Source organism: Cherax quadricarinatus, chromosome 17, assembly GCF_038502225.1.
Source record: "Cherax quadricarinatus isolate ZL_2023a chromosome 17, ASM3850222v1, whole genome shotgun sequence".
NCBI lineage: Eukaryota > Metazoa > Arthropoda > Malacostraca > Decapoda > Parastacidae > Cherax > Cherax quadricarinatus.
The window spans coordinates 22,597,914-22,616,905 of NC_091308.1; the positions used below are offsets into that span (position 1 = coordinate 22,597,914).

The window sequence follows — 18,992 nt, forward strand, 5'->3', positions numbered from 1 at the left end:
ACTTTAGCGAATAAAGCTCTAGACCAAATGCTTCTCCATTTAGGTTAAAAGGAGTAAGCTGTGAAGACCTTCTCTATACCCAGAGAGGTGTTGTACTGCCTGCTCTACTCCACTCACCTCTGACGTAAGCTCACGTCAGGCGAGTAGTAACCAGAGGTGAGGTCATAAATGGTTGTTACCACTGGTAAATGATGCATCAGCTCAAAATACATATATACACATAAAATGAAAAGGGAGAAAGATGAAAATTAATATGTAATATTATAAAGCTGATTATCGTCGTTTTAGCTAATAACGATGATAATCGCAATGTAATATTAGATGAACAAAATTGTAAGACATATTTAGAGAAATCGCATGTCAGCGTAACACATCCTATATTCTGACAGATTTGTTTTGGCAGCTGTTGTTAGTCTTCCCCAGTTGTTCTTCTCTATTGGAGTTTTCGTTAGAATGTCTATGGTGCTGAGATCGACTGTTAGTAGACAGTGTTGTCTTGGATGAACTGTGTGTGCTATTTCTGGTGAATGCTTTATACTCAGTAAAGATTTATATACTGGGAGTGACTGGGATTCAAAAGAGGCTCCAAACGTCTTCACTGTATACCATGCATTTAGAGTAGACTGTACTTAACTTCAGCGTCAGATTGCAGTTTGATTGCTATTAGTTTAGGTAGTAGTTGCAGGAAGCTACATACACGGAGTACAGTGTCTCATTCCTTACAGTTGTCATACAGTTGACTCAGTACTTGGTGTCTAGCAGTCGTGTGAATGGATCAGTTTTATGACGATTTGTTGGAGTGTCGTCCTGTGAGTTCTGTGAGGTACTTTATGGATTTTGTATTTAAAAAGATTATGAATATGGAACGAAACTGTGTCTGGGTTTCATATTCTGCTTAGTTGTCTTTTTCATTAGAAGGTGCAATCTCTTATTACTAGGGTCTATATTGTGGTCTAAGTATAAGTGATCCATCCTGACTGTTATCCAGGTTGACATTTGCCATGAATCTCAGATCCCTGCTTTGCACTGTTTATAAAAATTTAGTGTTGGAAAATAATTTTCGTTGTGAGGACTAACAGCATACTGAGGTACTCAATTAGGGGCTGATTATCTCGGGGAGGTGTAGGTTAATGTGGGTTAGGGCTGATCTGAACTGATATAAGAGCAAGAATAGTATACAATAGTATGTATGCCTCTCAGCATACACATCATTACTGATTCTATGTCATCATTGAAGGCTCTTGACTCATATAATGACTCCAATAACATGCTCATTGGAAGAGCCAGGTATAGATACTCAAAAATTAGGGACAAAGGAATTAATGTACATTTGCTATGGATCCCATCACACATTGGATTACTCCTTCATGATAAAGTTGATATGTTAGCCAAAAAGAGTACCCAGAAGGAGAATGTAGAATATAACTTTGGTATAACTGTGTCTAGCATTAGGAATAATATTAGGAGAGAAGTAAATAATGAAAATGATTGTTACAGGAATGCAGTTAGAAGCCTGAGTAGATCTATAACCCACTATGATAACATGAACGTAGATAAGTATGATTATGGAGCAACGTGCAATGTGAACAGACTGACTGATGTTGTAGTGGCCAGGCTTAGGCTTGGTTACAAGTACTTCTGGCAGTTTGGCACACACAGATGATGATCAAACTAAATGCAAATTATGTGATCAGGCATATGGTCATTCTCTTGAACACTAAGTGCTTAATTGTCCACTTATTGAGGAATACAGAGACAGACAGTATAATAACCTATGTGACATGTCAAGATATCTTATTAATGAAAATAAGATACCAGATATACTAAGCAAATTTCCTAAATTTGCTTGTAACAGATAAGTGAACTATAGATATGTAGATATAAATCCATATGTATTCCTGTTAACCCTTTGGGGCCTAGTTCCTGGGCCTTTTGTGTATCCAATTGCTCTTGCGCCACCGTCCACAGGATGGATATGGGGTGCACAATAAACTAGCCACTTCGGTGGCAAAATCTAAATCTAATCCAAGGGGGATTACCAATAGACCCCTGGCTGTCTTCAAGCAGGCACTGGATAGGCTCCTAAAGTCAGTACGCGACCAGCCGGGCTGTGGTTCGTACGTCGGGTTGCGTGCGGCTAACAGCAACAGCCTGGTTGATCAGGCCCTGATTCACCATGAGGCCTGGTCACAGACCGGTCCGCGGGGGAGTTGACCCCCAGTACTCTCCAGGTATACTCCAGGTAAATGGATAATCCAGTGGAGCAACACCCACTGCAGGAGACGACAAAACTTATCAATAACACTAACAATAAAGCTACCGAATATCAGGAATTAGAGCAAATGAAACTAAATTATTACAAGAAACTGCCTTCAGTCGTTACTAAAGGTATTCAGTCTTATATTAACAACAAGTTTCCTCCATGACTGTGTATGACTGACCTAGACAGTGTTGATGTCAGCACTCACAGATCCCAGAAGCACATGTCATAGACACCATATTCGTGTCTGAGGAAAGCAGACACAAGCAGACAGATCGTATAGATTGCCACAAGATATGTCGATAAAGTCTTTGACAACTTATGGCACGATGGACTGTTCTACAAACTCGGATGCAGAGGTTTCCGGCGAACAAAACGTAGCCTAAATTAAATATCCAAATGTTGCATTTACCTAAGTTGAACCGATGTAGTTGGGCTAACTTGTTATTGGCTATAATTGCAACATATCACAGCGTTTGTGGTGTGTTCTAACTTACCTGTTTCATATCCAAAGATGGTTTTTGAACATTTGATGGTTGTAGACTTTTTCTTAGTTATTTATCATTCGCTTTCAAATACTTTGAAACGTATTTAATTTTATTTGGTTGGTACTGACTCAATTTTCTTCACAATTTGACCGTGCACTCTCGTTCTTCGTTCGTTTTACCAATCACTACGTTGGTTCTGTCCTGCTCATTTGGACGTCATCACATGAACTGCATCTTAGACGAACGGTGTATTGATGGTATCATAGACTAGTAATCGGGAGGCGTTTATATAAGTATTAAAAAGCACAAGACTGAAACATAAGACATGAAGAACTCTTGCTGTTGGAATGATAGTTTCTGCAGATTTTGTACAAAAGCGTAGAGTAATACTTCTGTTGGTAAGACAATACCATATTAGTACTAGGACAGTCCATTTGTGACCGAGTGTGTTTGAAAAGCTGAACAGTCCGTCGTAGTTGAAGACTATCCACAACTCTAATGGCAGTCTGCACAATCTGTCCCTTATGTATGTTTTCCTCAGGTACGTTTATGATGTTTTTTACAGATGACTTTTTGGATCTGTTGGCACTGAAGCCAAATTTCTTTTCTGTCGTCGCTTATTCGGTTCGATATAATATTTCAGTGATTTTTGCCTGTGATTTAGAATAGGGATATAAGTCGGTAGTTGCGGGGAATATTTATTTTTTTTTACGTGGTTTTGTCGTATAGATCAACTTGATAGAACTGAACACCCCGACCAGAAAACTTGTTACTTATATAATATTTAATTCACTTAATAACGATTGCAGGAAAATCATTGGCAAGAATTTAACTTAATTAACTTTAATTGCTGATATTTCCTGGCTTTATTGTTACTCCTGTTGACGACTCCACTCATCTGCAGGTGATGGGTCTCGTAGGAGGATGTTCTGCCCTAAGACTGACAACAGATGAGTATACTTGGAAATTAAATGCATTTGTACTTATTAGCTGAAGAAGTAGAGCGTTCGGGTCACAAGCAACAGAAGCCAGGTTGAATCCTAGGCGGGGCAAGACACATGAGCAAATCTAATTCTTGTTACCCTTGTCGCCTCGCAGTGAATACATACCTAGGAGTTAGTCGACTGTTGTGGGTCGCTTCCTAGATGAATACTTGAAAAGAACCCCAGCGGAAATACACAACACAGATTGGCTTTCTTGGATTTTACGGGATTATAAGCCTTCAGGGTTATTAATCCGCTTTGTGACGGTGTTGGAGTGATGGTTAGCCAGCGTTCTGCTCTTCGTCTCTGGCAAAGGAAAATTTCCCAACAAGCAGGGTTATTATTATTATTTTTTTTTTTTGAGAGGTCGTCTTTTTTTGGGGGGGAGGTAATATCCCATTCATGTTAGTCAGTTCATGTATGTGTGTTTTAGGGATATTGTTAGTTATCCCCCGGAGGAAAACCTCTAAGAGGTTGATATATATATATATTTTTTTTTGTTCCTCTAACTTTTTTATTTTATTTCGATTATAATTCGAGATTGCCTCATCAAATCACCTTCGATTTTTCATCACTTGTGTACGGTAACACGGACCAAATTCCTGGAACAATTGACATGTTCATAAGTCCTATGACTAAAGTTGTTCACCTTATACCCAACAACATCCTGGAATGGCCTAGATAACTTCCAGAATCCTCAGTGGCCCAAAAAAAGCTCGACGAGGAGAGTGAAATTCAGCAGTGTAGCAACAGCAGATTTGACATTTTTATGTGTACATTAGTGTGATTTTTATTCCGTTAAATATCGTTAAATAATTTTCAGTTTACCTCTTGTGAACGACTTCAGTATTTAAGGGTTGATGCATCTTAGTGAAGGGATAGTACCAGTATGTTTCGTTTGTGTGCTGGCAAATTTGTTGATGTATACCTGGAGAGGGTTCCGGGGATCAACGCCCCCGCGGCCAGGTCCATGAACAGGCCTCCTGGTGGTTCAGAGCCTGATCATCCAGACTGTTACTGTAGGCCGCACGTAAACCGACGTACGAACCACAGCCCTGCTGGTCAGGTACTGACTTTAGGTGCCTGTCTAGCGCCTTCTTGAAGACAGCCAGGTGTCTATTGGTAATTTCCCTTATGTATGCTGGGAGGCAGTTAAACAGTCTTGGGCCCCTGACACTTAATGTGTTGTCTCTTTGTGTACACGTGACGCCCCTGCTTTTCATTGGGAAGATGTTGAATCTCCTGCCGAGTCTTTTGCTTTCGTAGGGAGTGATTTTCGCGTGCAAATTTGGTACTAATCCCTCTAGGATTTTCCAAGTGTATATTATCATGTATATTTCTCGCCTGCATTCCAGGGAATACGGATCAAGGTATTTCAACCGTTCCCAGCAATTTAAGTTCCTCAGTGCTGTATTTCACGCTCTGTTTGTCTGCTCATCTCTCCTCTAGACTCCACAGTTTTCCTGCTACTTGGTGCGAAGGGCCTGCTTAGTTCTTCATGAATGATGTTCACTATGTTCTTCATGGATGCTGTTCACTATGTTCTTCATGGATGATATTCACTATGTTCTTCATGGATGATGTTCACTATGTTCTTCATGGATGATGTTCACTATGTTCTTCATGGATGATGTTCACCATGTTCTTCATGGATGATGTTCACTATGATCTTCATGATGTTCACTATGTTCTTCATGGATGATGTTCTCTATGTTCTTCATGGATGATGTTCACTATGTTTTTCATGGATGATGTTCACTATGTTCTTCATGGATGATGTTCACTATGTTCTTCATGGATGATGTTCACTATGCTCTTCATGATGTTCACTATGTTCTTCATGGATGATGTTCACTATGTTCTTCATGATGTTCACTATGTTCTTCATGGATGATGTTCTCTATGTTCTTCATGGATGATGTTCTCTATGTTCTTCATGGATGATGTTCACTATGTTCTTCATGATGTTCACTATGTTCTTCATGGATGATGTTCACTATGTTCTTCATGGATGATGTTCACTATGTTCTTCATGATGTTCACTATGTTCTTCATGGATGATGTTCTCTATGTTCTTCATGGATGATGCTCTCTATGTTCTTCATGATGTTCACTATGTTCTTCATGGATGATGTTCACTATGATCTTCATGGATGATGTTCACTACGTTCTTCATGATGTTCACTATGTTCTTCATGGATGATGTTCACTATGTTCTTCATGGATGATGTTCACTATGTTCTTCATGATGTTCACTATGTTCTTCATGGATGATGTTCTCTATGTTCTTCATGGATGATGTTCTCTATGTTCTTCATGATGTTCACTATGTTCTTCATGGATGATGTTCACTATGATCTTCATGGATGATGTTCACTATGTTCTTCATGATGTTCACTATGTTCTTCATGGATGATGTTCACTATGTTCTTCATGGATGATGTTCACTATGTTCTTCATGATGTTCACTATGTTCTTCATGGATGATGTTCTCTATGTTCTTCATGGATGATGTTCACTATGTTCTTCATGGATGATGTTCACTATGTTCTTCATGATGTTCACTATGGTCTTCATGGATGATGTTCACTATGTTCTTCATGGATGATGTTCACTAAGTTCTTCATGGATGATGTTCACTATGTTCTTCATGGATGATGTTCACTATGTTCTTCATGATGTTCACTATGGTCTTCATGGATGATGTTCACTATGTTCTTCATGGATGATGTTCACTATGTTCTTCATGATGTTCACTATGTTCTTCATGATGTTCACTATGGTCTTCATGGATGATGTTCTCTATGTTCTTCATGGATGATGTTCACTATGTTCTTCATGATGTTCACTATGTTCTTCATGGATGATGTTCTCTATGTTCTTCATGGATGATGTTCACTATGTTCTTCATGATGTTCACTATGTTCTTCATGGATGATGTTCTCTATGTTCTTCATGGATGATGTTCTCTATGTTCTTCATGGATGATGTTCTCTATGTTCTTCATGGATGATGTTCACTATGTTCTTCATGATGTTCACTATGTTCTTCATGGATGATGTTCTCTATGTTCTTCATGGATGATGTTCTCTATGTTCTTCATGGATGATGTTCACTATGTTCTTCATGGATGATGTTCTCTATGTTCTTCATGGATGATGTTCACTATGTTCTTCATGATGTTCACTATGTTCTTCATGGATGATGTTCTCTATGTTCTTCATGGATGATGTTCACTATGTTCTTCATGATGTTCACTATGTTCTTCATGGATGATGTTCTCTATGTTCTTCATGATGTTCACTATGTTCCTCATGGATGATGTTCTCTATGTTCTTCATGATGTTCATTATGTTCTTCATGGATGATGTTCTCTATGTTCTTCATGGATGATGTTCACTATGTTCTTCATGGATGATGTTCACTATGTTCTTCATGGATGATGTTCACTATGTTCTTTATGATGTTCACTATGTTCTTCATGGATGATGTTCTCTATGTTCTTCATGGATGATGTTCACTATGTTCTTCATGGATGATGTTCACTATGTTCTTCATGGATGATGTTCACTATGTTCTTCATGATGTTCACTATGTTCTTCATGGATGATGCTCACTGTGTTCTTCATGATGTTCACTATGTTCTTCATGGATGATGTTCACTATGTTCTTCATGATATTCACTATGTTCTTCATGGATGATGTTCACTATGTTCTTCATGGATGATGTTCACTATGTTCTTCATGGATGATGTTCTCTATGTTCTTCATGGATGATGTTCACTATGTTCTTCATGGATGATGTTCACTATGTTCTTCATGGATGATGTTCACTATGTTCTTCATGGATGATGTTCACTATGTTCTTCATGATGTTCACTATGTTCTTCATGGATGATGTTCTCTATGTTCTTCATGGATGATGTTCACTATGTTCTTCATGATGTTCACTATGTTCTTCATGGATGATGTTCTCTATGTTCTTCATGGATGATGTTCATTATGTTCTTCATGATGTTCACTATGTTCTTCATGGATGATGTTCACTATGTTCTTCATGGATGATGTTCACTATGTTCTTCATGGATGATGTTCACTATGTTCTTCATGGATAATGTTCACTATGTTCTTCATGGATGATGTTCACTATGTTCTTCATGATGTTCACTATGTTCTTCATGGATGATGTTCACTATGTTCTTCATGGATGATGTTCACTATGTTCTTCATGGATGATTTTCACTATGTTCTTCATGGGTAATGTTCACTATGTTCTTCATGGATGATGTTCACTATGTTCTTCATGATGTTCACTATGTTCTTCATGGATGATGTTCACTATGTTCTTCATGATGTTCACTATGTTCTTCATGATGTTCACTATGTTCTTCATGGATGATGTTCACTATGTTCTTCATGATGTTCACTATGTTCTTCATGATGTTCACTATGTTCTTCATGGATGATGTTCACTATGTTCTTCATGATGTTCACTATGTTCTTCATGGATGATGTTCACTATGTTCTTCATGATGTTCACTATGTTCTTTATGGATGATGTTCACTATGTTCTTCATGGATGATGTTCACTATGTTCTTCATGATGTTCACTATGTTCTTAATGGATGATGTTCACTATGTTCTTCATGATGTTCACTATGTTCTTCATGGATGATGTTCACTATGTTCTTCATGGATGATGTTCACTATGTTCTTCATGGACGATGTTCACTATGCTTTTCATGATGTTCACTATGTTCTTCATGGATGATGTTCACTATGCTCTTCATGGATGATGTTCACTATGTTCTTCATGATGTTCACTATGTTCTTCATGGATGATGTTCACTATGTTCTTCATGATGTTCACTATGTTCTTCATGGATGATGTTCACTATGTTCTTCATGGATGATGTTCACTATGTTCTTCATGGATGATGTTCACTATGTTCTTCATGATGTTCACTATGTTCTTCATGGATGATGTTCACTATGTTCTTCATGATGTTCACTATGTTCTTCATGGATGATGTTCACTATGTTCTTCATGATGTTCACTATGTTCTTCATGATGTTCACTATGTTCTTCATGGATGATGTTCACTATGTTCTTCATGATGTTCACTATGTTCTTCATGATGCTCTCTATGTTCTTCATCGATGATGTTCACTATGTTCTTCATGATGTTCACTCTTCTATGGGTTAATTGATACGTGTTCGCGGTCAGTGTGCTTTTTGAAGCTGATGATGTACCGGTAGTGGAGATAAACTGAATAAATGAAGTACACCGAATTGCATCAAAATAGTGTTGAATTCCATCAACGCAGTGTTGAATTCTATCAACGCAGTGTTGAATTCTATCAACGCAGTGTTGAATTCCATCAACGCACTATTGAACTCCATCAACGCAGTGTTGAATTCCATCAACGCAGTGTTGAATTCCATCAACGCAGTGTTGAATTCCATCAACGCAGTGTTGAATTCCATCAACGCAGTGTTGAATTCCATCAACGCAGTGTTGAATTCCATCAACCCAGTGTTGAATTCCATCAACGCAGTGTTGAATTCCACCAACGCAGTCCCTGGACCCATTATGTACCTCTGTAATCTTTTGACTACCGCCCACAGGATGGGTATGGGGTGCATAATAAACATATTAAACTAACTAACTGTTGAATTCCATCAAAGCAGTGTTGAATTCCATCAACGTATCTGTAAATGTATTTGTTTTGTTTTTTTTCAGAGGAAAGAGTTCGCGCGGTACAGCAAGGTGTTTCCACTCTCCCAGACTCTGGAGTTTAAAATCCCATCCAAGTGGTACAGACGTACCGTGGGCGGCCTCGAGGTGCTCTGTGGCTTCTGTCTAACCTTCATTCCCTCCAGTAAGTACTACTACTACTACTACTACTACTAATAATAATAATAATAATAATAGCAATAATAATAATAATAATAATAATAATAATAATAATAATAATAATTTTATTTCTAAGAAGTACTTTACAATTCCATTCTCTTCAATAAATCTCTTCATTCCTCTAGTAATAATGACACAGGTGACTAAGTGCAGACCCATGCTTGGTTATTGCTCAAAGAATTCCCGTGCCTTGAAACAGAAAAACAAAACCACTTTCCCTATTATCTGGCGGTCAAACCAGTCAACATGGATGATAGAAGAATTATTTATTGACTGGTTCAAGCATAATTTTATTTCTGGAGTCGTATTATCTGCGCTACAAGAACCTCGCATTCAGACTTCTCCTGATGTGTGTCTAATTTCTCATTATGTGTCCTCGTATTTCCTGATGCATTTCCTCAAGCATCCAAGTTTCTCCCACATGAGATTTGTGGTGTTTTCCTTGGTAACTAAATTCCTTGATTGTCTTAGATGAAACTTTGGCCCACAAGCAATGACCTATTGCATTGTTAGACCATAACGCGAGGACAGAGGGAGGTGTTACCATAACATTCTCTTAACATCATATATATATATATATATATATATATATATATATATATATATATATATATATATATATATATATATATATATATATATATATATATATATATATATATATATATATATATATATATATATATATATATATATATATATATATATATATATATATATATATATATAATATATATATATATATAATATATATATATATATATATATATATATATATATATATATATATATATATATATATATATATATATATATATATATATATATATATATATAATATATATATATATATATATATATATATATATATATATATATATATATATTATATATATATATTATATTATATATATATATTATATTATATTATATATATATATACATGTACACGTTTATGTATACACACTCATCTGAGTTTTCTTTGATTTTATCTTAGTTCTTGTTCTTATTACTTTTCTTTTTATATCCAAGGGGAAATGGAATAAGAATCTTTCATCAATAAGTCATGCGTGTTGTAAAAGTCAACTAAAATGCCGGGAACAATGGGCTAGTAACCCCTTTTCTTGTAATAATTACTAAAAAGAATAAGAAGAAAATTGTCAAAGTGGAAAGTCTGAATGTGCGTGGATGTTGTGCGAATGATAAGAAAGAGATGATTGTGGATGTTATGAATGAGAAGAAGCTGGATGTCCTGGCTTTAAGTAAAACAAAGCTGAAGGGTGTGATAAAAGACAAAAAGGTAGCTTATGAGAGGTATTTACGAAGCAGAAGTGTTATAAGAAGAGAAGAGTATATGGAGAGTAAAAGACAGGTGAAGAGAGTGGTGAGAGAGTGCAAAAGGAGAGCGGATGATACAGTGGGAGAGGCACTGTCAAGAAATTTTAATGAAAATAAGAAAAAAATTTGGAGCTAAGCAAGTTAAGAAAGCCTGGGGAACGAATGTATATGTCAGTTAAAAACAGAGTAGGGGAGTTAGTAGATGGGGAGATGGAGGTATTGGGTAGATGGAAAGAATATTTTGAGGAAATTTTAAATGTCGACGAAGAAAGGGAGGCGGTGATTTCATGCACTGGTCAGGGAGTTATACCATCTTTTAGGAGTGAAGAAGAGCAGGATGTGAGTGTGGGGGAGGTGCGTGAGGCATCACGTAGAATGAAAGGGGGTAAAGCAGCTGGAACTGACGGGATCATGAGAGAAATGTTAAGAGCAAGGGAGAACATAGTGTTAGAGTGGTTGGTATTTTTGTTTAATAAATGTATGAGAGAGGGGAAGGTACCTAGGGATTGGCGGAGAGCGTGTATAGTCCCTTTATATAAAGGAAGGGGGACAAAGGAGATTGTAAAAATTATAGAGGAATAAGTTTACTGAGTATACTACGAAAAGTGTACGGTAGGGTAATTATTGAAAGAATTAGAGGTAAGACAGAATGTAGGATTGCGGATGAGCAAGGAGGTTTTAGAGTGGGTAGGGGACGTGTAGATCAAGTGTTTATATTGAAGCATATATGTGAACAGTATTTAGATAACGGTAGGAAAGTTTTTATTGCATTTATGGATTCAGAAAAGGCATATGATAAAGTGGATAGGGGAGCAATGTGGCAGATGTTGCAAATATATGGAATAGGTGGTAAGTTACTAAATGCTGTAAAGAGTTTTTATGAGGATAGTGAGGCTCAGGTTTGGGTGTGTAGAAGAGAGGGAGACTACTTCCCGGTAAAAGTAGGTCTTAGACAGGGATGTATAATGTCACCATGATTGTTTAATATATTTATAGATGGGGTTGTAAAAGAAGTAAATGCTAGGGTGTTCGGGAGAGGGGTGGGATTAAATTGTGGGGAATTAAATACAAAATGGGAAGTGACACAGTTACTTTTTGCTGATGATACTGTGCTTATGGGAGATTCTAAAGAAAAATTGCAAAGATTAGTGGACGAATTTGGGAGTGTGTGTAAAGGTAGAAAGTTGAAAGTGAACATAGAAAAGAGTAAAGTGATGAGGGTATCAAATGATTTAGATAAAGAAAAATTGAATATCAAATTGGGGAGGAGGAGTATGGAAGAAGTGAATGTTTTCAGATATTTGGGAGTTGACGTGTCAGCAGATGGATTTATGAAGGATGAGGTTAATCATAGAATTGATGAAGGAAAAAAAGTGAGTGATGCATTGAGGAATATGTGGAGGCAAAAAATGTTATTTATGGAGGCAAAGAAAGGAATGTATGAAAGTATTGTAGTGCCAACACTCTTACATGGGTGTGAAGCTTGGGTTGTAAATGCTGCAGCGAGGAGGAGGTTGGAGGCAGTGGAGATGTCCTGTCTAAGGGCAATGTGTGGTGAAAATATTATGCAGAAAATTCGGAATGTGGAAATTAGAAGGTGTGGAGTTAAAAAAAGTACTAGTCAGAGGGCTGAAGAGGGTTTGTTGAGGTGGTTTGGTCATTTAGAAAGAATGGATCAAAGTAGAATGACATGGAGAGTGTATAAATCTGTAGGGAAAGGAAGGCGGAGTTGGGGTCGTCCTCGAAAAGGTTGGAGGGAGGGGGTAAAGGAGGTGTTGTAGGCGAGGGGTTTGGACTTCCAGCAAGCGTGTGTGAGCGTGTTAGATAGGAGTGAATGGAGACGAATGGTATTTGGGACCTGACGAGCTGTTGGAGTGTGAGCAGGGTAATATTTAGTGAAGGGATTCAGGGAAACCGGTTATTTTATATAACCGGACTTGAGTCCTGGAAATGGGAAGTACAATGCCTGCACTCTAAAGGAGGGGTTTGGGATATTGGCAGCTTGGAGGGATATATTGTGTATTTTTATACGTATATATTTCTGAACTGTTGTGTTCTGAGCACCTCTGCGAAAACAGTGATTATGTGTGAGTGAGGTGAAAGTGCTGAATGATGATGAAAGTATTTTCTTTTTGGGGATTTTCTTTCTTTTTAGGTCACCCTACCTAGGTGGAAAACGGCCGACTTGTTGAATATATATATATATATATATATATATATATATATATATATATATATATATATATATATATATATATATATATATATATATATATATATATATATTTACATATATATACATCACTTTGAACTGAAAAAATAATCGTATCAGTGTTGGACTGGTTTACACAGTGTATTTATGTATCATTCTGTTAACTTTCAACTTAATGAGTGACTCAAATGCATGCGTTAGTAATATCTTGTGTCGTGCCGAATAGGTAAAACTCATCAATTACGAAGAACTCATTTAAAATTAAGTCCTTTCTAAAATTTTCTCTTAAACGTTCACAGATATATATTTTTTCATTTAAGTTAATGAAAAAATTAATAATTTTGTACCAAAAGAAGCTTAGAAAACTTACCTAACCTTATTATAAAAAGCACAATTTAATTTAACCCAATCCAACTAAATATATTTTAGATAAGTTTACAATAATTCAGTAATAAACAAACACAATGAAATACATTTTATTCGTTAGGTTCAGAATGATTTTTGCTATTTAAGCCAAAATCGCGTTTTACCTATTCGGCACGACACACACACACACACACAACATGGTCACACTTGTCAAAGGCTTTTGCAAAGACTGTGTATACTACAGCTGTGTTTCGTTTGCCTTCTAGAGCATCCTGGATCTTGTCATAGTGGTCCAGTAGTTGGGACAGGCAGTAGCGACCTGCTCTAAACCCATGTTGCTCTGGGTTGTGTAAGTGATGGGTATCTAAATGGGTGGTGATCTTGCTTCTTAGAACCCTTTCAAAGACTTTATGATAAGGGATGTTAGCACTATTGGTAAAGTTCGTGGACCAGGGAAAGAGTAGAACTAGTAGCGACAATCGAAGAGGCGGGGCCAGGAGCTGTGAATCGACCCCTGCTACCACATATAGGTGAGTACAAACACACACACACACACACACACACACACACACGGACAGACATACACACACATGAATGCACATACAACAGGCCTAGTGTCTAATCGACATGTGCCTAGGACAAAATGGTAACAAAATGGTAACTAACACACACACAGTTGAGGGACACTGTGCGCGAGTCACGCCTTCCGTGCTCGGCGAATATAAGTGTTCCCGAGGGCTACCCAAGTGTACTGCAAGGGTCGCTAAGTGTGTCAGGGTAGTGAACAATCCTTGAAGCAATTTACAATTTGCCTGAGCCACATAAGTGTGGGGAGAGCCACAATTTTATAAGTGAACTAGAAAGTGATACTTGGTGGCGCATTCAGAGTCATGGTAAGTGACGAGGTGTCAGAGTGGGCGCCTGTGACAAGCGGGGTTCCACAGGGGTCAGTCCTAGGACCTGTGCTGTTTTTGGTATATGTGAATGACGACATAACAGAATGGATAGACTCAGAAGTGTCCTTGTTTGCAGATGATGTGAAGTTAATGAGGAGAATTAAATCGGTCGAGAATCAGGCAGGACTACAAAGCTACCTGGACAGGCTACAAGCCTGGTCCGGCAACTGGCTCTTTGAATTTAACCCTGCCAAATGCAAAATCATGAAGATCGGGGAAGGACAAAGAAGACCGCAGACACAGTATAGTTTAGGTGGCCAAAGACTGCAAACCTCACTCAAGGAAAAGGACCTTGGCGTGAGTATAACACCGAGCACGTCTCCTGAGGCGCACATCATTCAGATAACTGCTGCAGAGTACGGGCGTCTGGTAAACCTAAGAATAGCATTCCGATACCTCAGTAAGGAATCGTTCAAGACTCTGTACACCATTTACGTCAGGTCCATACTGGAGTATGCAGCACCAGTTTGGAATCCACACCTGGTCAAGCACGTCAAGAAATTAGAGAAAGTGCAAAGCTTTGCAACAAGACTAGTCTCAGAGCTAAGGGGATTGTCCTACGAAGGTTAAGGGAAATTGGCCTGACGGCACTGGAGGACAGGAGAGTCCGGGGAGACATGATAACGACATATAAAATACTACGCGAAATAGACAAGGTGGACAAAGACAGGATATTCCAGAGATGGGACACAGAAACAAGGGGTCACAATCGGAAGGTGAAGACTCAGATGAGTCAAAGGGATGTTAGGAAGTATTTCTTCAGTCATAGAGTTGTCAGGCCGTGGAACAGCCTAGAAAGTGACGTAGTGGAGGCGGGAACCATACATAGTTGTAAGACGAGGTTTGATAAAGCTCATGGAGCAGGGAGAGAGAGGATCCAGTAGCAATCAGTGAAGAGGCGGGGCCAGAAGCTATGACTCGACCCCTGCAACCACAAATAGGTGAGTACAAATAGGTGAGTACACACACACACACACACACACACACACACACACACACATATATATATATATATATATATATATATATATACATATATATATATATATATATATATATATATATATATATATATATATATGTCGTGCTGAATATGTAAAACTGGTCAGTTAGCAAGAACTCATTTAAAATTAAGTCCTTTCTAAAATTTTCTCTTATACGTTTAAAGATATATTTTTTTTAATTAATGTTAATGTAATTTTTTTTAATTTTGCACCAAAAGAATCTTAGAAAACTTACCTAACCTTAGTATAACAAGAGCAATTTATTTTAGCCTAATCCAACTAAATATATTTTAGATTTGTTTACAATAATTTAATACTAAACAAACCCAGTGAAATATATTTTTTTCGTTAGGTTCAGAATTATTTTGGCGAAATTATTGCATACACAAATTTTCACTTGTCCTATATGGCAAGATGAGCGTTGCTATTTAAGCCAAGATCGCAAGTTGATTATAATAATAATAATAATAATAATAATAATAATAATAATAATAATAATATAATAATAATAATAATAATAATAATAATAATAATAATAATAATAATAATAATAATAATAATATGACCGAGACTTAAAATTTGGTAAATTCAAAAATTTCTGATATAATCCCAGGCCCAGACTCGTGGAACTCAGTGTTCCTCAAGAATTGCAAGAAACACATCTCACATGCCTTAAATATTCTTTTGAGAGGGAGCATAAATACAGGGGTCATCCTACAATCACTAAAAACAACGGTTATAGCCCCACTCCACAAAGGTGGCAGTAGAGCAACTACAAAGAATTACAGACCGATAACACTAATGTCCTACCTCATAAAAATCTTTGGAAGGGTTCTAAGATACCCAACAGTTGCACAAGATACCCAACAGTTGCACAAGATACCCAACAGTTGCACAAGATACCCAACAGTTGCACAAGATACCCAACAGTTGCACAAGATACCCAACAGTTGCACAAGATACCCAACAACTGACAAGTGGGATCATGGTGTAATAACTCACAAAATGCGTGATAAAAGGAATAACAGGAAAAGTGGGTAGATGGATCTATAATTTCCTAACAAATAGAACACAAAGAGTATTCATGAAGTTTATGACAAGTCAGAAGCGGCTACAGTGAGAAGTTCTGTTCCACAAACTACAATACTCCCTCCCATCCTTTTTTGCATTCTCATATCTGACATAGACAGATATGTCTTCGTTTTCTGATGATACCAGAATTTGCATGACAGTGTCATCCACTGAGGACACAGCAAATTTCCAAGTGGACATTAACCAAGTTTCAAATGGGCCTCGGTAAACAATACGAGGCTCAATGAAGACAAATTTCGATTAATCCGTTATGGAAAACTCAAGGAAAAAAAACTTGAGCGGATTATAAAATAAATTTCAACCACAAAATAGAGCTACAAATTAAAATGAAAAACCTTGGAGTGATGTCAGAATCAAGGGGGATTACCAGTAGACCTTAGTCTGTCTTCAAGAAGGCGCTAGACAGGCACCTAAAGTCAGTACCTGATCAGCCGGGCTGTGGTTCGTACGTCGGTTTACGTGCGGCCACCAGTAACGGCCTGGTTGATCAGACCTTTATCCACCACGAGGCCTGATCTCAGACCGGGCCGCGGGGGCGTTGATCCACGGAGCCCTCTCCAGGTAAACTCTACATAAACTTTGAAAACTAGGAATGCCGAACCAATGATGATACTCTTCAAATCGCTTGTTCTCTCTAGGCTGGACTATTGCTGTACATTAACGGCCCCTTGCAAGGCAGGCGAAATTGCAGACTTGGAGAATATACAGAGAACTTTCATTACACGTATATGTACAATAAAACACCTAAATTACTGGAAACAATTGAAGTCCCTTGACCTGTACTCTTTGGAATGCAGTCAAGAAAGATACATGATAATATACACTTGGAAAATCTTAGAGGAACTGATCCTAAATCTGCATACGGTAATCAGTCCCTGTGAAAGCAAAAGACTCAGCAGACGGTGCAACATCCTCCCAATGAAAAGCAGCGGCGCCATGATTACGCTGAGAGACAACACAATAAGTGTCAGGGGTCCAAGACTATTCAACCGCTTCCCAGCATACATAAGGGAGATTACCAATAGACCCTTGGCTGTCTTCAAGAGGGAGATGGACAGGCACGTAAAGTCAGTTCCCGACCAACCAAATTGTGGCTCATATGTCGATTTGTATGCGATCAGCAGTAACAGCCTGGTTGATTAGTTCTTCATCCACCACGAGGCCTAGTCATGGACCATGCAGCGGAGGCGTTGACATCAAGAACACACTAAAGGTATACTCCAAATATACACACTTCATTAACGATTGTAGGAGAAAAAAAGTGAGAGAATCATCCCCTGGACACAAGACAAATTCTAAATACATGTATATAGAAGGATAGGAATGTTGATCCCATGTATCAGAAATCTTTCCTAAGAGGATAAGCTGAGGGCATTGAATCAACACTCTCTGGTAAGAGGTAGAACTTAGGGATGATATGAATGAGATGTATAAATGGAAGATAGCAATAAATAAGGGCATATAAATTACGTACTAGAAATATTTAACTAAGACGGGACTCGCAGCAATAGAGAGGGTATGGAAAGCACTGGTTTGGTAATGTTGTTGTGGAAGAGTTGAAGATCTCCAGAGTAGCATCAATGAAGCGAGAACCTTGTGTAGCTTTACAAATGGATTATATAAGTTCATAAATAGGTGTGAATTGCACCTGCCTAGCATGGGCTCCTTATATTCATGATAATTTCTGTGCTCATCCTGACCTATTACAAGATTTAAACTCAAATGTTGAGGTTGTTTTGGGACCACCAGATACCACATCACTGATACAGCCACTGGTTCCAGGAGTAATAAAGTCATTTAAGTGTATCTGCACACGCAGAATAATGCAGAAACTTCTTGTAGTACTGGACGATGACTCAGAGCCTCGAGTGTCAGAGTTCTGGCATACATTCAGTATCGTACATTCCTAAACAAACGACAAAGGCGCATGAGATTATCCACCAAAATCAGCCAGTGAACCCCATCCATCCACTTCAGCCAGTGAACCCCATCCATCCACTTCAGCCAGTGAACCCCATCCATCCACTTCAGCCAGTGAACCCCATCCATCCACTTCAGCCAGTGAACCCCATCCATCCACTTCAGCCAGTGAACCCCATCCATCCACATCAGCCAGTCCCCATCTTTCAGCCAGTGAACCCCATCCATCCACTTCAGCCAGTGAACCCCAGCCATCCACTTCAGCCAGTGAACCCCATCCATCCACTTCAGCCAGTGAACCCCATCCATCCACTTCAGCCAGTGAACCCCAGCCATCCACTTCAGCCAGTGAACCCAGCCATCCACTTCAGCCAGTGAACCCCAGCCATCCACTTCAGCCAGTGAACCCCAGCCATCCACTTCAGTCAGTGAACCCCAGCCATCCACTTCAGCCA

The 18,992-nt window shown here is 38.2% G+C and overlaps 1 protein-coding gene across 1 annotated transcript in view; it reads left to right on the plus strand.

The window, feature by feature from the left end:
• LOC128686387 (novel acetylcholine receptor chaperone) overlaps window positions 1–18,992 on the plus strand; it is a 44,133-nt gene that overhangs the window by 13,411 nt on the left and 11,730 nt on the right. Inside the window, exon 2 of the mRNA XM_053773268.2 lies at window positions 9,476–9,614. Within this exon, the coding sequence (XP_053629243.1) occupies window positions 9,476–9,614 (139 nt within the window). The remainder of the gene's footprint in view (window positions 1–9,475; window positions 9,615–18,992) is intronic.